General features: G+C 35.5%; 1 protein-coding gene across 1 annotated transcript in view; it reads right to left on the reverse strand.

Moving 5' to 3' along the window:
- The window catches only part of MINDY3 (MINDY lysine 48 deubiquitinase 3), a 49,727-nt gene that overhangs the window by 8,311 nt on the left and 17,428 nt on the right, over positions 1-23,988 (reverse strand). The window contains exons 9-12 of the mRNA XM_084205674.1: positions 21,506-21,576; positions 19,216-19,296; positions 3,100-3,172; positions 2,213-2,285 (exon numbers count right to left, since the gene is read on the reverse strand). Coding sequence (XP_084061800.1) covers positions 2,213-2,285; positions 3,100-3,172; positions 19,216-19,296; positions 21,506-21,576 — 298 coding nt within the window. The remainder of the gene's footprint in view (positions 1-2,212; positions 2,286-3,099; positions 3,173-19,215; positions 19,297-21,505; positions 21,577-23,988) is intronic.

The raw sequence follows: 23,988 nt of genomic DNA on the forward strand, positions 1-23,988 counted from the left end.
AATGCTGCAGCAGAGTTGCAAAAACATTGTGTTTGCAAACAGAACCATAACAAATAATTTTAAAAATGAACTTACAATTATGTAATGAAATTAAAGCAAGGTCTATACTCAGTAAAGAAGTACAAGAACTGTTTAAAAATACAGCACCTTGTAAGTTTTTAAATATGGCCACTGTACAAAATTCAATTAGTTAAGCAGGGGGGTAGATTTAATAAACTTGGATTGCGCTGTGTTTCAACTGAGGTTTTTTCCTTCAACAAATCATTAACACCTTTCACTGTTACTGATACCACAGCAGAGCTACTGAACAGGTTTGTGCTTCAGTCTCCTCAGGGCAAAGCTTGGCACCTGAACTCAAGAGGTTCCAAGTGTTGGGGTGATGGCCTTAGTACTGTTATTGCTGAGAAGTGTGTGGGAATAAAAGCCTTCACTACTGGTCAAATACCAGAGAGCTGAAAATTTTTTAAGCGAGCTAAACCTACATTGACAAATGTGCTCAAATTGGTGCTCTAAAGGGCATCAAATGGTTTTTAGAAACAGGCAAAACAAATGAGACGGGTGGGTTCTCAGATATATTTACTAAAAGACCAAGAAATTTTACTAAATTTTTTTTTTACTAAATTTACTAAATGCAATGACATTCAGTACTGGCTAAGTCACCTTGCTAATTCATGTCTGCTCTACAGAGTTTCCCCCTCTACAGTTCTAAAATTCTTATCAAGTCTGATCTTTATACATTCTGAGATTCTGAGAAACTTAAAGCCTTGGATTAGATAATCAAAAATTTTAAAAATACATTTGGAGGCAAGGCCTTTAATTTTATTTAAGAACAAACAAACAAAAAACAAGCAAAAAAGGCTGTATGGAGTTTGAAATACATTATTTATACTTGTGTTCCGCACTAAAAAAAACAGAACATCTAGAACCCAAAGAGAGCAGGTTCTTAAGATAATAGTAATAGGCAATATATTTATTTAAGAGGAGATGATTTAAGACTGCATAGTCCATGTTTTGATCATGGCTTTTCAATACAGAAGGTCTTTTGACTGGCTCTTCGTACATCAATTTTATATGCTATGCAAATAAAATACGACAGGGCTATGCCACAAACGCCCTGAAAGGCAAACAACCAAATGGAAAAATCACTGAACAAAGAGAGAATTTTTCTGCAGAGACAGTAGAACAAAAAATTGAGAAAGCAGAACAAAAAGGTAAAAGTCATCTTCTCAGACCTATTAAAAAATGGCTTTTTTTCTTTTCCCTCCTTTAAAAAAATGTGTTTTGCAAATTTCACCACTTATAATACGAACATGAGTCTTTTGTCTTATACTTTCTTTTGGTTTGGGTATCTCTTTATTTCAATTTTTACTCCTATCCTCCAGAGAACAACTCAGTAAACTTCATTATAAACTTCACTATAAACATTTGAAAGGACAGAAAAATCACATTTCAGATGGCTCTGGTAAGTAAACTCACAGTCTCCACAGTCATTCCAGTTTTGACCCAATTAAACTAGACCAAATGTTTACAAGAGAGCAGAAGCAACTTTTGGAGCAGTAAGAAAGTACAAGTGCTTGGCTCTCCTTTCTGGGTTAAGCATTTAGTCACAAAACATGGTAAGTTTTGACATTGAGGGTTAACTGCTGTCACTTAATATTAGTCTTATCTGTCCATATTAGAGCTAAAACATTTGAGTTTTAACTCCAACCCTGGGAATCAATGTGTTATTTCTGAAAATAAATGACAATTATAAACACTACTAGGTCCTGAGTGCTGGTGGAAACAAAACTGTAACTGAAGCAGTTTCAGTTTCCAACTCAGCAGAAAGATCCAGTGGTAATGCAGACTCCCCTCTGAATACCTTGACTGTTTAGCTCTTCTGACGCACCATTTCATCTACATTAATATATAAAAATACAATCCTATCTCCTGAATATACTAGGTTTGAGGGGTTTTTTTGCTTCTAGTTATTACTACCAAAGTTAGAGACATCTTAATTTTAATTCTTCCCCTTAAATTTAAAGCTTAACATGTGAAAATAACACTCTGTGCCCAGAATGAAAGAAAATCCAAACTACGAAAAAAACCCAAAACCAAAACCAACCCAAAATTAAAATAGATACATGGTAAACGAAATCAAGGAAAAAACCTTCAGTGATAATTAATGTCATTAATTGATACTTCTGCAGTATTTAAATTTTATTATACTTACTATTCAGGATCTGAAACAAGGTCCAGAGCCTTCATTACATCTTCTAGCAGTGTGTCAGGTATAAACCCATTATCTGAAGAAGCAGCAAAGTTTCTTGTGAGGAAAAGCAACAAAATGCTTTCCAGAACAAATTTCACTTAAAAATACGAATACAACATATCTTTAGATGTAAAATTTGCAATCAAATGTTGAGGTTTTAGAAGGAAAGGAATTTTCAAATGCTGTTCTGGCACTTAAAAAAAAAAGAAAAGAAAAAGAAATGTGCAATACAGAAACTGGATTTATCACTAATACACTTAGATGCTTAATACTTGCTAAGAATTCAATCTTTGTATAGAGTTCTCCACGACATACCTTGGGATAACAACTGCACCGATTTTCCCTTTTGATCAGTTAAAATAGTACCTGAATGCTAGAAATTCTCTGTTTTCCAAAACATAAGAAAATTTTCCATGTTGCTGCATATATTCAAGAACAAAATCTCATGAAGAATGAATCATATCAGATCAGTTGTTTAATGAAAATTTAATATAGGAGAAATAAATTTTATTTAAGCTTTGTGTCAACTACAAAGAACATAACAAGGTTAAAAATGTCTCTTTTAAAAACTCTAATTCCTATTGCACAAATTCCCTTACTGCAGAATTCTCCAGTAATTTCTTCATAGAATTATGGAATGTGTTGGGTTAGAAGTGACCTCAAAGATCACCTATTTCCAACCTGCCTGTCATGGGCAGGGTGACCTTCCAGTAGACCAGGGTGCTCAATGTCACTTGTAGATTGACTCCTGTACTGAACATTTCTTAAGGACTTGGCATTTAATTTCTGTCTTAATGAGTACATTTCTATTAAAAAAATCTTATTTCAGCACAAAGTACAGCCCTTACCCTCAGGGTCATACGTCTGGAAAACTCTTCTTGCTTGTTCTGAAGGTGCCTCAGGAGCAACAAGGGCCATGTCCTATGGGGATGAAGAAAAAACCCACAAAGAAAATTTCCAAAATATTCTTACTTCAGATACAGATTACTGAGAAAATATTTAGCCATAGTACACCCAGTTGGAACCTAAATTAATGAAAATTTCAATACAACAGAAGAAAAGTTAAAGTAATTTGGCAATTTTGCTGATAGTGACATAAAATAATCAAGAAATATGCTAAATATTATTCCACAAACTTCTACACAAATTTTATGCAAGTCTTATCATGCAGATGTTGTGGCACAAAAGCTAATTGGAAACTACAATTCCAATCATCTGTACTTAAAAGCTCCAAGTGAGAAAGAGCATAGGAGAAAATAATTTGAAAGGAGTCCCTTTGTCCTGCTCATCTCTCCTGATGAGAATAACTTGAAAATTGCTTGCTTTACATACTGGAAAAATAAATGCTAGATTTTTATATTAACTCAGTATATCAATAATGTAATTTTAAGGATCCATAAATATGACTTAATAGAAACAAATCCACTGTTATATGAAAAATTTTCCACTAATTTTATAAATTAATGATCACTAGAACATTTAAAGAAAACCAATATTCTAACAGTGTATCTTCATGTTTACATATGTTCTAAAATCCTTTAAAGTACATTCAGATAAAAAGACTATATTAGCTCAAGACAGTTGATTTCAGGATGCCAAATAAAGTATGAAGCTGTGCAGTTGTTGAGCACATACCCTGTCATAATGTGTAACACGTTATTATATGAGACACATACATACACTATGAAATTTTGTAATATTTGACCAACTTTTAAATAATATGGAATACAAAACATACTAAGCAGGAATAGATTTCATTAGCACAGTGTATTACAATAAACTAATGTAAATATTTCTCAGTTTAAAACCAATGACGCCATAGCACACAAAGCTTATTAACAACAAGATGATTAGGGATTTCAATATTCAGGATTTAACTCTGAAGAAGGGGTATTTTAGTGGTAGTTTCTTATTAAAAAAAAAATCAGCAGCTCACAAAGCCTAAATAACAAAGGAGAACTCTTAGAATTTCCAATGGTATGGAAGGATATAACCCAAAGTAACTTCCAGTGGCAAAGACACAGAATTTCAAATGTAAACTACATAGCTCTACTTTGGTTTACAAGTATGCAGTTCCTTCCATACAATCTCAGTGTAGTCCAAGAATAAAGACTACCATTTGCGTTGTCCTCCCTACCCACAAATTATCTTGTTCGTGCAGTACTTTCCACAGCTTCATGTGATGCAAAACAGATTCTTTAAAGCAAGTCTTCTGCAACTGCCAACAATTTTTTTTCATAGTCCAATTGCAAATAGTGTGTATTTCTGTTAGCATTTTAATTTTTCAGGTCCTTAGTTTTTCAGTTCATGTATGTATACATGGGAAGAACTTAAGAGATGAAGTCACTAAATGCATTAGTCATACTGAAAATTCTCGCTCTTTTAAAAAAAACTTTCAAATACAGTAAAGTCTCCATATTGCTACATATTAACATTTTTTATTCACTAAATATGATGTACTGATGCTCTAAGAAAGCAACTTCAGATGGAAACTTAGAAAAGTCCGTCTCAGTCAGATGACCAAAAGTCCAACCTCTCTTACATGTAAAATGATTCTAACTTTTCACTGAGATTGCTGTAGTATAAAAAGTTAAAATGCAAGCTCCTTTACATACAAATCCCACACAACCTCAACTTATCATGTCATTCATGTAGATAACTTAAATCCACTATGTAGATAACTTAAAAAACTTCAATTAGTCCACATATTTGTACTGGGGGAAAAAAATACCATAGGTCCCTCAAGCAATAAAGCTGAATATGTGATAAACATCTAACAAAAACATATTTCAGCTGCCCAAACTGATATTTCACCATATGTGCCAAAATAGATTTCCCACCCCAGCCTTATGAATTGTATTTTGATGTAACCCATGCAGTGAAAGTTCCATATAAGGAAATCTCATAAACAGTTAATTATAATAATTATTTCCAATACTAAGAACAACATGTCCCAAAAATCATGTTTCACTCATTGGCTCTTGTGATACACAAACAAGTCATTTTATATTACTTTGAAAAGTTATTCTCATCAGTACTACCAGTTATTTTAAGATCCCATGCTTAGCCTCAGAGGCAAAAAATATTCTTCATAAGTTTTAATGAAAACATTCCCAAACTTTTCATTCTACAAATCCAAAGCAGAACATAATGGCTAAGCCACACCGAAATCCTGGCTATGAGTTTTTACAAAAATCACACCCTGAAAGACCCATTGCCCTGAAAAATGAGATCTGCTTGCATATGAACTGCTTTATGAAATCTGCTTGCATATGAACTGCTTTTCTTCTAACATATCACTACTGAGTGATATGTAGAAGAATTATATATTGTAATACTAACTTTATTCTTAAAAATTTATCTAAAAACTATATAGATTGTTTATCAACTTTTTAACTTGCTGTAACTTAATCACATCTGGAGAACTGAAGTTTATGCAATCCACTCTTCTATTACAGAGAAAAGTGTGTATTTTTCAATGCTATAATCAGTGGCTTCCAAGGCATCAACTTTTCCAAAATGGCTTCCTAAGAAAACAAGGTTGATGGGATCTCTGAAAGTTATTCCCATCTCTCTAGGTGACTTCTGAATCCATTGCCCAATTTCAATTTTACAGGAGTCTCACAACTGATTGTTGAAACTGGATGCCAGGCAGAGCATCTCAGTGAGGAGTTGGTTCAAAAAGAAATTTGATTTTATGAGTCAGCAAGGTTCCTTTGGAGATGGTATTTTGAAAGAGAAAAGACACTTCACACAATCCTATGAAGTACTATGTAACTGTATCATTATAATTTGGACACAGAGGTCTTTCACACACGACTGGAATGCATTTCAAATTGGATAGTGCTCTGAAATTACAACGTCCAACTTCAGAGCCTCCTGAGGCTGCAATCATTCATTTGCAATCAATCTCCACATCCACTCTACATACCCTGGAGCACACAGAGAATGTTGTTCTTCAAAAGGTGAAGGGATCCTGCTACCAAAGCCAGAACTGAAATGCTCTTTATAGCCTGAGATATAACAACTTACTTAACTAAGAGAGAATATAATTAATTGAATGCAGCTTTATTTGGGGGCAAGGAGCAGAAGGGCCATATGTATCACCACGCATACAAATGAGTTTGTGTCCTAAATGTATCAGATAGTTTACTTGTAAGGACTGGCTAGGAAGTGAACCAAAAATAAAAATTTAACACACACTGGTATCAGTTGAAAAGCAGGAAATGTATCATCACTACAGTAGCAAAAAAAGGTTCAAAGATGTAAAATGGTATAAAAATCCAGTTGCTGACTCTCAAAGATGAAGAAGGCTCAGTAGAATCTGGGCATTGCTTGAAATTAAATAGCAGCTTTTTTTTGTAGGTTTTTCTAGGAGCTATTTATCAAACCAAGGAAAAGATAGTCCTTAAGATCTAAAATGGGAGGTCATTATTACCATCATACAAAGAACTTATTAGTTATGGAAAGGTCATAGATCTTTTCTCCTCTTAGGCATCACTGAGGAAGTATTGAGACCACTGAGGTATGAAGTTACTGGTTCTAAAAATACCAACATAGCATCTACTGTCAATCTAGGCAGACTATTGTGAAGGGTCTGTCTGGAAAGGGACAGTTAAGAGAATTATGCCATGGTAACAAAGCAAGTCAAATCCTAGAACACTTACCTGTGAAGTCAGTCCTAAACCATTTGATGTTATTTGGCATAAATTCAGTTTAAGAGACTATGAGTCTTTTACAGAGAGATGGCCAATGAAAACCTGTTCAAGACTCCCATTTGTGTTCAGGGACATCATCCACACCAGCAGCTTGCAGGGAGCAGTGTCCTTGGTTGCAGCCATGGCAGTGCCCTGCACAGACTGCTTACCAGGATTTTCTTGTGCTGGCCAATAGAATGTGCCATTGCTCTGCAGCACACTATCTTCCACAAGAGAAGGCATTAAAAAATTCCAAACTACTGGAACATACCCAAACAATACTTGAAGGAATACAAGGTTTTTCTCACTTTAGAGATGTATATGGAAAACGTGAAGGAAAGGTCCTAGACTTTTCTGTCACTATACAAGAGCTCAAATGGCCACAACTATTTGCACTTCAAAATGGCAGGTGTCAAAGATCATATACTGTATCCTCCTAAGCCTTGAAGAGGGGCTATGAGTCTATCTGGGATTTAGCAAATGCCAAAAAAAATACTTTCCTTGAATAAGAAGGGAGGAAAAAGACACAAAAGGAAGAACGCCACTCCCAAAGTAGCAGAATTCTTATCAGGGGTCAGAAAAGTAAATACAGGCCTTGCAGTTTAGACCAGGTAAAGGCAACAGTTAATCTGAAAGCGTTCATCAAGGGATAGGGGTGGTGCTGGAGGAGGAACATTCATGACAAGAAATTTGCTGCAACAAGGTGGTTAAAAGAAAGCAAATTGGCTCTAGTTGTACACTGCCTTGCAAAAGTGAAACGACTGCATTCACTCTACAGTACCTGCAGCACCTTGCTGAGGACAGAAGAGAGTTCTCAATAGGGAAGAAATAAAAGCTACATATGGACTACTTTGAACTCTTTTTCGCCTTCACCCATAGTACCAGAAAGAAAAGAAAACCTATTTGATCTAAGGGTGGGGTGAGGCTGTGGAAGAAAAGCGAACACAAACCGAAGAAAAAGAAAAAGTAACAGAAATCTGAGGACCCTGTCAGCCTATTTGTCTGGAAAGTGGGACTGTTAACATACACTCAAATAAGTTATAGAAACCACAATATATCCTGCATTCCTTTGGGAGAGGGTGGTTTAATAAGACAGCCAACAAAAAAAGCCAGAGTGTTGCAGTTTTTAAAAATAAGAGAAACTCAAAAGTACAGCAAATACCTGTTTACAGTTACATTGCCACAGATGTTGATGGTTTAGTTTAAAACATCACAAGAAGGCAACAATTCACGTGGTGACTCATCAAAAAATAAGAGCTTCTTCAACATGTTCCTTGCTTTCACAGACAGATTACAAGAGATTACTGTAAACCAATAAAGACTAGGTATATAGTATTTTTCTTATTCAGTTACTAGCTTGTTTTGCTCATCAACACAAAATGTCTTTGCTTTGAAAGTAAAAATACATTACTGGAATTATAGACCAAGAGTCAGCAAATTTGAGTTTACTGGAATTCTTATCTAATAACTAAATTACATACTACTCTCCAGTCAAAAGCTTAATCTGAAAGGGCAGCTTTTCAAATTATATTCACAAAGCTTTTTTTGTTTTTTGGAAGACAGAACACAATGCTATATAAATACGAAACTTTGTTCTTAAGAGGAATCAAGCTAGAAATGAACAAATTCCATGTTTTATGACTTCCAAAACCTCCACAATATAATTCACTCAAGATGAACTTTAGCTTCTATTATTATGCTACCATTTTCTATGTAAAAAAGTTAATATCTAGTATCAAATACTATTTCTACATCTAATACTATTTCAGCCTATAGACATGAGCTGATTGCTACACAACACAGTGGTGAGTATTAACATATTACTAATTCTATTTTGGAATTACAATAAGGAGGTGAGAAATGAACATGTATGTCAGGAACATTTGATAGCAAAGCTTAAAACCAATGAAGATCAACTGCAGAAATTTAAATCTGCCTAGCTACAGTTCTAACAGTACTGAAAGCTGCACTTAATGTTGGAAACTAGCCTACAGTATTCAGTTTCCCACTTAAACCATATAATTCTCTCTTGGGATGATGAAAACCCTCTGACTTGCTTCAATCCAGAACGATGAAATGCTTTTTGAAAATAGACCGGATCAATTATTTTATAACTCAAATAAGCTGAGTGTTTCTAAAGGACAATTCTTAGCCTGGTTCATTAACCTAAGAGTAATATTTTATGGCTTTTCATGTGAAATGTACAAGCTCTGTGAAGTAATGAAGAAAAAAACTATATTAATAATGGCATGTGATCCACTGTTTAGTATTGCTAAGTAATATTTCAGGAAATCTTTATATGCACATGTTGCTACATGTACAGAGAAAACACTAAAGATTCACAAACATCACAGTTTCTTATGTTATAAAAGCAGTATTGCCATTTATGTTCATCTTTGAAGTATATTATTTCAGGTACTTTAAAAGTAGCAGAATAGAGCAATTAGCTTCTATAAAAACAATGTTTTATTCTTTTATTAATACAAAACACGTGATTTTTTTTCATTACAGCTATATTATACAGTAAAGCCCATCTCACTTCACTCCAGCTGCATGAGATTTCTTAACTGCACATGGGCAGTGACTGAATTCTTCCCTAAATACACCTGAACCGCTTCAATATTTTCATACCACAGTCTGTGACAACTTTGGCACCCCTCTGTAACAGTTATTTTAAAAGTACACATAAGATACCCTAAACTGTCAACTGGTAGAAGAAAACTGGGCTCCCTGTAATACATAAAGAAAATAGATTTCATAAACTTCTTATGTAAAACAAACCAACACTGGAAAAAATATACTTAAATATCTAAATGAGGTTGCTACATGAGGTGGCTATGAAGTTGATTTTAAGAAACAAAAGAATATGCTATTCACATAGCTAATCACATGTAACTTGTGTAACAGGAGAAAGATAGAAAATTAAGGCAATAGCTAAAGTATCACTAAATGTGCTTCACCTTTGCTAGGAGTTCAAAGGTCCCTCCTCCACAGACAATCCCTGTCTCTGCCTTTTCTCTGTATTTGCATCCTTACACATTTAGACTTTCAATTCATTCATTTATATATCCTAACCTGAAAGCAGTGCTGCCTTATCAAAAGAGGTCAGAGATGTTATTTTTATTTTGTATGCAACAAAGCTGTTATTGCTATGAAAGGAATAAATAAAGGGATAAAAAAACTTATTTTACAATGCTTTTTAAAAAGTGGTTAGAAATTGGTTGCTGAAGATCTTTGTGACTGCACTTGAATTAAATCTGATGCTGTACATGGATTCACCCTATGTTCCCGGGGATTCCACAGCTGTCACATGTATTAAGGTTTTGTGGATCAAACAACAGCTACAACCCAAACAGATTTCAACCAGGTTCTAAAATGACCCAAAGTCTCCTGATAGAGATTCTCTACACAAGTTCAGTCTGTCATGTCACAGGTTTATTAGACAGTGTTTGAGTTTTGCAAAAAGCAGAACTTGGCACAAAGTTTCAGAACAGGACTACAACAGTTACTATTTTAAAGCCTATTCTTATTACTGAAGCATATGTTGGCATGCTGGGAGTCTCATTTACTGTTTCTAGTTCCTGCATCTATCCCAGTAGGGTCTGGGAACATGGGAATAAGGCAGGCTGAACACAAAATAAAAGAATATGTAAGCCTCCACTTCCAAGGATACGTGGTGCCCTGCTCAGAAAGAACATCTGGTCTTCAGACATTTTGGAGAAAAAACATGCAAAGAGACAAATGGCCACAAAATAATTTCCCTGTTGTTTTGCCCAAGAACACTTCACTTAAAAATATCTTTAATAGGCATTCACTAACTATATTTAAAACTCTGTTTCCTAAGTTCTGTAATACATTAACAACTTCAGGACATTTTCTGAGGAAGAAAAATTGTAAGGGGAAGAATGATTCCTCGGATTCCATCCAGAACATGTATTTATAACAAGGGAGTAAGGATTAACAGCCATTCATAGAGATTCATTTCCTCAAACAGGACACATCACAGGCAGATAATCAGTTCATGAGCTGAGCAACCACTCTGTCACATGGTGAATACTACATTCCCAATTCTTAGTATTCCCAGTATCGTTATCTGGTATAAAAAATATGCAGTTATTAGGCTACAATTAAAAGATAAAGTGAAATGGAAGGTGCTTAGTAAAGCAAAGAATGGATGGTGTGAGCCTGGCACTATCAAGGTTTATGATTTCTATCTCTTACCTCATCTAAAGGTACAGGGGTCATGTGGAGAAGTTCATGTTATTTGCCTTCACTTCATTGTATTACCATAAGCATATTCAATTCCATATTTTGGAAGACAATGGTTTAGCTTTTAGGGCTTTTATAAAAATTTCTGTGTGGAAATGACTCAAAATTTCTCATTCAAAACTCAATTTCTGGAATGATTCCATGAAGATAACTCCTGATTAGGAATATACCATTTGATGTCCTACATTGGTTTATTTACTGACCTGCTCTGGTTTATAACCTTTGACATTTACACATACATGCAGTTGTTGGAGGGGAAAATAAAAAGGAAACTAAACTCAACTTTTTTCCCTTCACCATGTGCTGAGATTGCATCTTATGATAAACAGCACCTTTTACCTCCACCATAAATACACCACTGTGCCAAAGCTTCATGTGGACACTGGAGCATAGCACAGCATTTACAGAATTTCTGGAAAGGATGTTCTACTGCTCTTAACTAACACTCTTCTTTTAATTCTTCACTTGATGCCAGATTAACTATTAAGAAAGCTAATGTCATCTTCCTAACTGTGTATTACGCTTTTCACTTCATTTGGAATTACAAACACCGTTTTTTTAATGCAACAACTTGTTAAATATCAATTTGATTTTTAAATACTTCAGTACTATTCAAAACTCTGTTAATTGTATTTTAACAATGAGCCAGTATGTCTCTTAATCCAAATTTCAAACCCAGATTTATTTATTTATTATGTGATGACTCAGGCCCAATGTCTTTGCTATTGTATCAGACATAACTGGAACCAATATTGGTTTCACATTCAAAAGGGATACAGAATGATACAAGTTCTCAGCCTTTGTTTCTATCCAGTACCTCTACTTTCAGAATTTGGTAGTGACTTATAAATTATAAAACTGATTTAGAAATTTCTTTGATGTATTTACTACTTGCAAACCACTCTGCATATACTACAGAAAGGAATGAAACAACTGAAATGTGTTTCTTTAAAAATCAGTCTTTCCATTGCTAGGCTAACATACATGTAAACTAGATGTTGCTCACAGCCTCCTCATAGCAACATAGGGATGTTGCTCTCCTCCTTCTAGAGACAGGAGGCTTCAATTCCTTTTAGAAGCTTTCCTATGAGGTAAGACCCAATTTGTTACCTTCCAGCCCCCAATTTGAATTTACATATGAAAGCCATAATGCTAATAGGAGGAAAAGGAAAATATACTCCTCAGGACAGCATATCCTACAAAGGGGCTGGAAATGACATTTCTATACTGCTCTGTGCATTTTTCACAACAGGTGATTTACACGTTCATCACAAGCTTTCCACTAAACACAGAGCTAGCTCATGTTCAGAGACAACGTATCCATCAAGTTATGGCCCAAATATTGTCTCAAGGAAATTATTATCCATTAGTCTCAAATATGTTCCCACATATTTGCTAATAACTTACTACTAATTTTTAAAAATCAGACAAAAGTTTGTTTCTTAACCAACTGAAATGCAAACACAGCAAGCAGAAAGGAAACTGAGCACACGCTTTGAAGGGAACTAGGAAATGTAAATGGATGGATTATCTCTAGAATCACTTTTCTTTCTAACCGTACTTAAAATAGACTTGAAATGATTAAGGAGACAGTCTTCCTAAAAATGTTTAATGGGATACTCGTGATCATTACTTAGGCATATTTTCTTTTAAGTTTTCTCATTCAGAAGTGCTACTACAATATTGAGAGCTTAACAGTTTGTGGGAAATTCCTTTATTTTTGATTTGTGGATCTAGAAAAGGTTCTCTTATTGCACTGGTTTTCTATCCTTTATTCTCTCAGCCTTCCTTCCTTCATTTTAAAGAGTAACTCGTGCATCAAGTGTTAGTGTTTTATATTCAATTTTTATATCTAACTGTTGCTGGATCAGAAGTTTCTATTGGAACTGCTAGAACGCCCTGTCCCTTCTTTTACAACATTTTATCTAGGCGTGGAAACAGCACTCCCAGAGTCAGTTCAAAGGCAGTCTCTCATCTACCTGAGCACAGAATAGTATCAAAATGTGTAACATTTCAGAATAAATTCTTCTCAATCAGTATAGCAACTTCTTCAGTATTTAAAAACTTTTTAGTAAAGCTGAAGTAAAGACCATCAAAATTATGAGCAGACAGATCTGCTATTTCCTAGCAGCTATCAGAATTGGCTGCTCATACAAACAATGTGGGAAATGGGAAAATAAAATGAAACAAGTATTTTGCCTGAGCAAGCTAAAAACTATATGATGACTACACTTTCTCATGAAAGCCACCTCCACTTAAAACCACATTTCTAACTAAACAAAAAACGAAAACCAAACACCGCCCCCCATACACAAAAAAACCCAACAACAACCAAGAAAACCCACCAAAAAACCCACAGAGGCTTCATAAATGACAAGGCTTCAGATATTTTATCTTTAGGGAAGAAAAAGCCATGAAGACCCTGGATAAATTGATGTCATGAACTGTTTCATTAGAAACAATATGCCACACAATGTTGCATCACATGCAGAATCGCTTTTACTAGAATGAAAAATTTAAACAAAATCTAAAAGTTACTTGATAAACGCTGGTGTGAAAATCACTGACATGAATGTAACAAGTACAAGTTCTCTCACAGAAAACCTTCCAAACAAATAACAAACAAACTGTTCAGAAGCACTTGTTCACAAAAAGGACCACACATTTGTCATAGGAACTAATTAACCTGCAAGTAAAATTGGATTAGACCCACAAATAGCAGAACAAGGTTCCATACTTATGCTCTGTGATCTTGCAAAGCTAGAGAAGGGTAGAACCTTTTAGAAATATTTTATTTTGATATGTCCCCTGCTAACAACAAGACCTCAAAGCTGGCGTTTTTACTAGAAAACTCATTTAGAATTGCTTATGAACTTATGCTGTGTTATTCAGAACAACTTAAATTCATTTAGCAATAGCATTTACATTACAAATCTTAAACCAACCAGTAGAGTAACTTCAAGTCTTTTTGGGAGCCTGCAGTTCCCACAGGAAACACCCTCCATCAATATTAAATTTTAAAATGGGTCTCTTCCTGCAGAAAGGAGGTCTTAAATTAACAATAGGAATATTTGAAGAGTCAATGCTGATTTAGTCAGGTGAGCGCTATTGTCAAAAACAGAACAGCATTTGCCTCCCTGCTCTGAAACAGCACACAGAAAATGGGAACCCTGCTTTAGTCTAGAAATGATTTCTGCTGTTGCCTCACTAATCTAGATCTTTTCCATTTAGGTGTCCAGACTATTCCAACAGAACCAATTCCTCTTACTCCTGAAAACTACAGACCCTATAGCCACATGCTCGGTAACCTTTTCCTGAAGTGGACTCTTCAAAATGTGATTTTAATTTCTTTGATAAGAACATATTTTTCAAAATTTGGTTACCTACATTTATTGTTCATGGAAGCGAGAAACAAAAGGAAGTATATAGATATTTTTCACTCCCCTCCCTAAGTAGAAGAGTTCTTAAGTTAAAGGATACACATAGGTCATTTTTGTAGAAATTAGAGCTGTTGACACATAGTAATAATGACTGAATTTTTACACATGCATTTCGTTTCCTTTCCCACCACTGATAATCTCTGTTGGTGTTCTGAGCTTAATGCTGCACCAACTAACACTCCCCCTCGGCCCTGCAGTGGTAAACACCACTGACCCACATTTAGGCTCTCCTATAGCAATGTCAGTGTTTGGTGAGGTGCCCCTCAGCTGAACTCTGATGAAAGAGATTGTTTAGGAAGAGAAGTCAATGATCTTTCTTTTGAGAGACAATGCTATCAAGGATGCAGAAGAAAGGCCCTGAGAATGTGTAGAACAGGTTACAATGATCAAAGTCACAGAAATAAAAAAATGTAATCCAAAACCAATGTGGTTCCAGGAGCCCAGGACAGGACATTTTCCTTCAAAAGCAGTAATTTGTAACTTATTCGGATTTCTCAGACAGGTGTTTTCTCTGCTTATCTGACTCTTCAAGTCTAGAAAGGCCACAATGCTGTAACTGAAAATGGATAGCCAATTCTGTTGTGGCCTCTGTGCTCAAAGACATAGAAACAAAGGAAATTTTTTAAAGACCTCCACAGCTGAAGTGTCCCCACAGTTTCAATCACCTGAAGTCAGCAGACATACATTTATTCCATGCTGTCTTTTCACTTTCAATGAGTCTGAATTCAAACTTCAACACAATGTGGATTTGCATGTCACAACACAATTTAGAAAGCACCTATTAACCTCTCACTGTTCTTCCTATTGTTTGCACTGGAACATTTTCTTGTTATATTTGGCATAACATTCATCTTGTTGGTACTCTTTTATAGAGTGCCTGACCACATTTTGACATTCCTAGAAGTTCTGAGTTGTCTCAGCTTGTCATAACTTCCTATGAGTATCATAAAAATAATTATGAAATGCCTGTACAACACTTCATCCAGAACATCACAGCCTTATTTAGAGCTGCCCCACTTCCTACTATGTCTTATCCCTACAATGAAAGATAAAAAATATACAAAAAGACTGTCGTGATAAAGCTGATTTTTAGAAAACATTTACAATATCACATATTTGCCTTCACATCGTCTGACAGAGCATACAGGGAAACTCATTGTGTCAGATGAAACATTCCTTGCTTGCTTTTGTTGGACTGAAGCCATTTGAAAGTTTTTCAATTCACTGAAAGGAAGAGTGGGTAGGGAGAGGCAGAAGTGATGGCTGCTTAGATTTAGTAGCCTATAGATAATCTACCTTGTTGCAAATGCACAGCCCATGGCCACTAAGAGTAATAGCCACACTTATTTTTTCAGAAAGTGTTAAATTGGATTGCTGAGCATTAAGCAGTTTTCTGACTTTATAAACACAACAGTTGTGAAGAAAAATAACATGATGGTACTACTTATGGTTCTTTGCTAGGGACGCCCCCTGCAATGACTCACAAAGTTTTTCCAACTCTATTATGACATACATAACTATCAGAGTTTTGAAGAACTATTTAGATAAAACAGATGTTTACACGTACTTCCTGACTTCAAACATTTACCCATCTGCAGAACAAGCTGTAGTATTTTTGCTCAAGACTCTAGAAATGAAGATGTGAGGTTTCATTTCACATATTTCCAGATTCTATTTTCTTTCAAAAAGATCTAAGTACAAATAATTATTTGGCTGATGACAGTTTGGTTATGTCCCAGCCAGCAAAACTGCTGATATTGTCTTTAATAAAATGTGCTTAAATCAAAACAATAAAGAAATCATTTGTTATTTCTCTCTATCTCCAAATCTCTGTACTAAAACAAGGTTAATAACTCATCGGGTATGTACAGAAATGCTATGATAGCCAAGAGGTGGAGATGAAGACCATGCAGGTAGAAGAAAACTTACTCTTTTAGTAACAGGACAAACTGCTGACCCACTGTAGACTTGTCTTAAAACTAGGAATTGACTCAACTGTCTCTGTTTGCAGCTATTTCATGCAGCAGCAGTTACAGGAGAGCTTAAGCCCAATTACACGCTTTAGTTAATTAAATTTTCAGTTTAAGCTATAAGTGTGACCTTCAGCCAAAGATACCGTGCTGCATTTTGCACATTAAAATCCATTGAAAATATAGAGAGTTTTAGAATGGCAGCTGTGAACAGAGTAATTTATTTTACAAACATTTCTCACAGTCACAGCTAAAAGAATGGTCCACATTCAGAGTAGTGCAAACATATTTTGGCAGACAACAATAGAAGTCTACAATATTTAAATCAAAATCTTCTGAGATGGAAGAGTGGTGGTTTATCGTTCATTCCACTGATAGGAGAAAAATGTTTATCATTCATCTAATGTAAAAAATCTGAGTCAAACATCTAAATACTAAAGAACAGCAGCCAGCTTTCTTTAAGTAGAGCAGTATGCAGAATTTGAGTAAAACCTTTTGCTTGTTAAACCAAGGAAATGAAGATTCTGTTCTGTTACCTAATTTTCCCATGATAGTTGTCTATAGCAACAGTAGCCTAGGAAGATTGCTCTTTCTAGATTTCTAGACCAAATTACTCAGCTAATGACAAAACTGACTACTGTTCTGCTTAACAGAATAATTAATAATTGCCTAACATTATTCTATTCAAAAATAAGGCCTTATGTTCCTGTAAAATATATGCAGCTTGAAAGAATTAAAACTTGGTTTTTTTTTTTTTAATTTAATCGTCACTGGTTTTGGCTCCACAGTTCATTTTTCTCTTTCCATTCTGAGCATTTCTTTCTCATGTAATCAAACTGACCACTAAACTAGAAGCTACACCCTCAGTATCAAACACATTTACACAACTACACATGCTACTTTAACAACGTGCTGATTAATTCTTGGCAACAAATTCAAGTTTCTTCCTGTAGTTTTTTACATGTAGCTTCAATTGATTCAATAACTGATTGTCAACACAATTTGTATTTCCACTGCAGCTGACATCTCTGCTCCACCTGAAATGCTCAACAACTGCTTCTTTAGAAAGGGTGAGATTAGACACTAAAATTCAAAAAGTAAGAGCTTTTACACATCTTCAGCTCCTGTTTTGCCTAATAATAGTAAGAAAAAACATCTAAGAAATTATTTTCTAAGACCATGTCAATCCTTTATTCTGCTTTTTAATAATCACAGGCTGAAGTTGTACACAGCATAAGTGGAGTTCAGTGAAGAAAGGAGAAGCAATTGGAGACCCCAGATATTGATACCTAGTTAGTCTAAACCCAGGAAACAGCCTTCATCCTAAAAGAAAGAGCATTAGAAGTGGATTTCTGTCAGGAAATGGCCTCTGTAGACACTGAGCATTAGCTGTGATAACATTGTGACAGGAAGGCTGGAATGGCATTAACAGAGCAATTATACCTATTTGCAACACGCTGCTGTCCACATAGTACTGACTTTGATGATATCATTCAGAAAAACTGGGGATAAAATTTCAAAATTGAAATAAAAAAGCTTTACTAGGAAAGACTGGGAGAGAGTAAAGCAGAAAACAAATATCCAAAGGTGAATAAGGACTTTTCTATTCCATGGCGTAAGGAAGAAAGAATATTTATCTGACATCAGGGATCAAAAATTTGCAAAAAAAAAATTCAACGTGTAAAACTGGCTAATTAATTTCAAGGATTTTTTAAAATTTAAGTTTAAGGATTAAAAAATACTTCTACACAAACTTTCAATATATGGTGGAGGTTTGTTTCTTAGTAAGAAAAATCTAGGCATTTGTGTTGTCTTTCTAAATTTTAGGCAAAAGTTTTACTTAAGGAAATTCAACAGATTGAGAATTTACAGTTTTATTTTTGTCCTATGTTCTAGTATTTATTTTCAAGATTTATAGTTAAAGTTTTAATTAACTTTTTAACATATTAGGTATACTTCTAATAAGTACCAATAAATATATTAGTAGGTTACCATTCAAAGTTTCAATAAAATTTCAATCAGAAACAAGGGTTCTATAAAAACAAAATTTAAGGTAAACAACTTACAATCTTCAGCTAAAGAAACAGAAATTCTCTCCTTGGAAATCTGGTCTAAGATTTTAAACTGAGAGTCCTCCCAAAAGCATTTTATGTTTCACAGGCTACAATAGATATCTGACAGAATATACATAAAGAATTATTGTACCAGTCCTGATATCTATTTTAAATCTAGAACAACTACCTACAGATTAAAAATTATGAAAGCACTGTCAAGGAGATGAAACCACTCCATAAATCTCTCTTACACTACAGAAATTTAAGACTACTTATCCCAAGCATGGTGTTCCAAAGCATAAACAACCCCCAGCCCAATAAATTAAGCTAAAACCAGAAGACTTCACACTGCAAGTTGTGAAATAATGCTGAAGTATGGGAACAACTCTGCCTCCAGGGAGAGGCTTAATTAACAGTTTTAGTGACTATGTTTTTACATTAAAGCCACATAAAAGTCACCTTGTAGCAAGATCTGTACTTTGAATGTATGTAGTGTTTATCTGCCTGAGATTACCAAAACCACATCTAACATACCTTGGCAAAGAAGACTGTGAGGTGTGTTTCACTGCCCAGTATCCAAATGGGAAATTTTGGAGATTTCAAATAGGAGCCAACCTAAAATGGTACAGCAAAATCAGAAATACAAAGCAAACCCAGAAAGGTATTCAAGTTAGTGATCAAATTAATGAAAACTTAGTTTTCAGAATGGATAGGACTCCACTGATATAAAATATTTAATAAAATGATGTAAGTATTTAGCTTACAGACAAGTACTATGCTTAACAATACTATAATCAGATGCTAATGAAAGGTAGAAGTCCACTTGACTTATTAACTGGCTTTGGATTAATTAATTCAGAATGAATTTATTTAATAAATTAAAGGACAGCCAGTTGCAGTCAATACACCAACATTCTGCCAACTACATTATTCTCTTTAACTCTGGCATAAGGTAAAGGAATTTAATTCAGACTATAAAGAAAGCAAGGAACAACCAAAAAGGTTGAGGAATTAAAAAGTACTAATGCTGTTTCAAAAGTAGTTTTTGTAGAACAGCCAGGACCTATGACCCCCATAGGGGATGCTGGATAAGCTCAGGGAGGACTGTCACCCATGGGTGGGACCCCACACTGGAAGAGGGGAAGTACAAATTCCCTTGCAGCCCATGGAGGACCAGCATATGGACTGTACCAATTAATGGTGCACTATAGCAGGAGTCCCTTGCTGCAGCCAGGCTGGGAACAAGTGAGGGAGTTCATTGTAGTGTTAAAACAGACAATCTGGCTGAAAAAGACCAAGGGTGGAGGCTGTAATGGATGTCTTTAATTTGTTGTAAGCCATGATTTGAGTTGCTGTTACAGGAATTACTGTAACATGAGCCACCTGAATCAGTGGAGGAGCAGCCTTACAAGAAGCAGATGCAGTGCAGCAGTGACCTGACTTGAGCTGGCTTTGGTGCCCAATTACTCCAGGCAGCACCACATCCCCTGTCCTGAGTGACCACCAGAACAGAGGGACCCCAAAGCCATGGGCTAAATGAACTCAAAGGACATTTCCTGGACATTGTACAGACATTCAGCAGGGGTGGTCAGACTAAGGGAATGAGATATATTTTATATCAAAGGGTGGAAAGGGGGGTGGTGTTTAAGGATGTTGTATTGAATAGTGTGGGACCTAAGCATGACATAAATGGTATGGAATAAGGAGTGGCATGTGCTGCTTTGGAATGGAATAGTTTATTTCCTTCATGGTGGCTGGTATGGGACTGTGTTCTAGATTTGTGCTGAACATAGGGTTGACAATATAGAGATGCTTTTGTTTCCGCTGAGCAGAGCTTACACAGAGCCAAGGCCTTTTCTGCCTTTTTAGAGCCACACTGGCAAGGGTGATGGGGTGCAAGGTGGGACAGGTGACCCAAAGTGACCTAAGGATACAAAGTGGGAGGGAAGAAGGAGGAATGGGGGGACATTTGGAGTGATGGCATTTGTCTTGCCAAGTAACTGTTACACTTGATGGGGCTGCTGTGTTCTCCTGGACATGGCCTGTCCATCACACCCATAATTAACTTCTTGTTTTGATTTGCTTGTATGTGTGGCTTTTGTTTTCCCTACTAAACTGCCTTATCTTGATCCGTGAGTTTTTCAGCTTGAACCCTTGCAATTCTCTTGGGGATCCTGATGCTGGGGGCACAAGTGAGCAGGTGTGCGGGATGTGGCTGCTGGCTGGGCTTGAATCACAAGAGTAAAGCACAGAATTTCTCAAATAAAAACCAGAAATTCTGTCACAACAGGAAGAAACAATATGGACTAAGGTGCACAACAGGAAGTTTCAAATGCTCAGAGATAAATACATAAAATACCTTTTAAGTTTTGAATATATTTTATTTAGAATACAGTTGCTTAATAGTAGTTTTATCATTTTTACTGATATTTATTTTAAATGGAAGACAGTGAAAGCATAAAAAGAGATCAATAAAATTGCAACACAACAGCAAGCTATTTTTGGACTCCACAGTTTTAAAACCATCTACAAAACTTCAGCTAGAGTTATTTCAGTAAAAACATTAGCTTCTAACTAACAGTAATCAATAAAGTTCTAATCTAAATAGCATCAAACAACATTTACTCAGTAAGATGCATTTAAAAATTTTATCATATATTTGTCTTAATATATGTCTCATATGTCTTAATATATGAATTTGGACATTATTTGAAAGTTCTTTAAGATCTCCAAGAGTACACAGTAAAGTTTTAAGTAATACTGTTAAAAAAGCCACACCACCTTAATGAAAGAAAAATTTTAAATTATGTAGAAAACAGCTTACCTTACAATATCTCAGAGATTCCATCAACGTCAAAAAGCCTACTGTTGCCTGTTTGTGTATGCCAAGAAGTTCTGTTCAAAAGAAAATGCAAAATTTATTCAAGAAAAACCTGCAAATTCTGTTTTAAGCCATTTTTCTTACTTTCAAAATTGGTCAACTAATAACAATTTTAAGTTAAGCAGTTTTAGAAACAATAGCAAATCATCAAGATATAGTCAAAAATGGTCATTTCTCTCTCTCTATAAAACAAGATCTCTATAAAAAAGTAAGATCCAGACTCAAGGTTTTAAGAGGTTCCTGTTGATAGTCTCTTTTAAAAACCTGTTGGACTTTGTAGGAGGGCAATTCTTGCAATTTACATCACAATTATTCTTAGAAAAATCTAAGAAGAATAGCTATCTTCAAGAAGAGAAAATCCCATATACATGCATAAATGAATGCTTTTTCCTCTCTCCCTCTTTTTTCTTAGAGTTCCTTGGCCATATTTATCTAAGCATTTCACATTGTGAATAATAAAACACAATTTTTAAAATAATAATTTTTTAAGTAGAAAAACTAATTTGATTTTCAATACTGATTTCCATTTAAAGCTCTCAAGCACACACAGCTGCCAGAAACAGCTGAAATATTTATGTACTACTGATTGGAAGAGCACTTACAGAGCCTTACTTGAGGTCTTCTAATATAAATAAAGAGAAAGTACTTCAAAATTCAAGCTTCAAACCTAATTCTACAGATTTGGAAGAAGCTCTGGGCTTTCGTATACATCATCTAAGGAGTTCCAAGTACTGTCTGCTTAGAGCAGCTCTGCTAGATCCCCAAACACTGTCCAACAAGAGCAGCACATACTGGAAGCATACACTATGATCAATTTAAGAATATCTGGATTTCCTTTATTTTGTTGCACACTGACTTCCATATTTGAAAGTTCCCTCTAAAACACTAAACCTCAACCATAATTTTTAACACCAGTCATCTGTACAACAGCATAAAACTGACATCTTTACCAATGGGCTATAGCCTCAGGACCATAGCAAGTGAAAGAAGCCGTTCTGAATGTAAAAGATTCCTGGATTTGCAGAGGTGAACTCTGCAGCACCAGACATGCTATACTCCCTTCACCAACTTCAAGCTTACCTCACTGGATTTTGCAACAGTACAGAACAGTTATTATAGTAATGGTTTAATTTTTCCCTCTACTGTTAAGCAAAAGTCCCCATACATCCAATTCTGAAAATCAAAACCCAAAAAACTTACAAACACAAGCTTGCTCACTACCTCTGTGTCTAGAAGTACAACTTCCTTAGAGTGTGAGCTATACATATTAAAAGGCTCTTTGCAGTGTAGAATTCTTTGATCTGAAAGCTGTGCTTTTACAGATTACCTTCAAACTTTCTTGGAATTAAAATATTCAGGGTGCATAGATTATCCTTTGCAAAACCCCATTATCTCCCTGGCTAATAGCTGAGTGCCCATAAATTGTCATATGCTGAGACAATTCATCCTTTCTTTGAGCTGGGGGAAAGAGAGCTATAGCTCAATTTAAAAAAGAACTAGTGAAGAATCCTGCAAACTAGGGAACAGAAATAGCACATTTATATGTGCAATGAAGGAAATGAGTGGCAGAAGTAAGCAACAGTGCATTAGAGAAGTAATTTTATGCATCACATATATTTCTTAAAAACCAGTAACAAAAATCAATGTAAAGTCCAGTCTGCTAAACAAGGGATTCAGATGTAGGAGCCAATACCTGGGTGCAGAACAAAGTCACATGTAAACAATATTTACTAATCAGAAAATTATTCAAAATATTTCTATGCTTAAGTACCTTGTACCCCTGAAAGATAACTAGATAAGAACTCTCATGGATAACTAGAGAGTGCTGTGATTCTGGCTACAACAGTAGCCACACAGCGTTAATATTCTGAATAGTTAGTAGTCAAGCTACACAGACTATCTATGTAGGAAGCTCCTAGATTAACTTCAGCTTGTAGTCACTGATCTACCTATGCCTCCTTCAGAATGAGCTAACAGTGAGGACAGACACAAAAGCAAAAATTACTCTCAGATGATTTACAAAGAAACAAAAGGAGACTAATATCCCCACCCCACAAAGAGAGAAGATGACTGGAAGACATCAAAGTTGACCTTTGGTCAACTAAGAAAATGAATATTTATGCCTCTTGTCACAAAGTTCGTTTCTCATGCTTGGAAAAGCACTTTTGCAAAGGACTCAAATTTCTGAACGCATTTGTTTCCATCCGCATCAGCATAGCGCCACCCAGCGGCCACACCAACCCCACAAATCCCCGGCACCGCCCGGGAAAAACAGCTCCAGCCTGGCTGCATTCGTAGGGAACTGCTACAGTGCATGGAGGAACAGCCCTAAAAAAGCAGTAGAAAATACCAGCTACCTCCCCATATCTTCCCACCGTGAATAGCTGTGGCAAGAGAAGAGAGAATTCTTCAGAATAAGAAGAAAG

The sequence above is a fragment of the Fringilla coelebs genome (assembly GCF_963513975.1).
Source record: "Fringilla coelebs genome assembly, chromosome: 1".
In the NCBI taxonomy this organism is placed as follows: domain Eukaryota; kingdom Metazoa; phylum Chordata; class Aves; order Passeriformes; family Fringillidae; genus Fringilla; species Fringilla coelebs.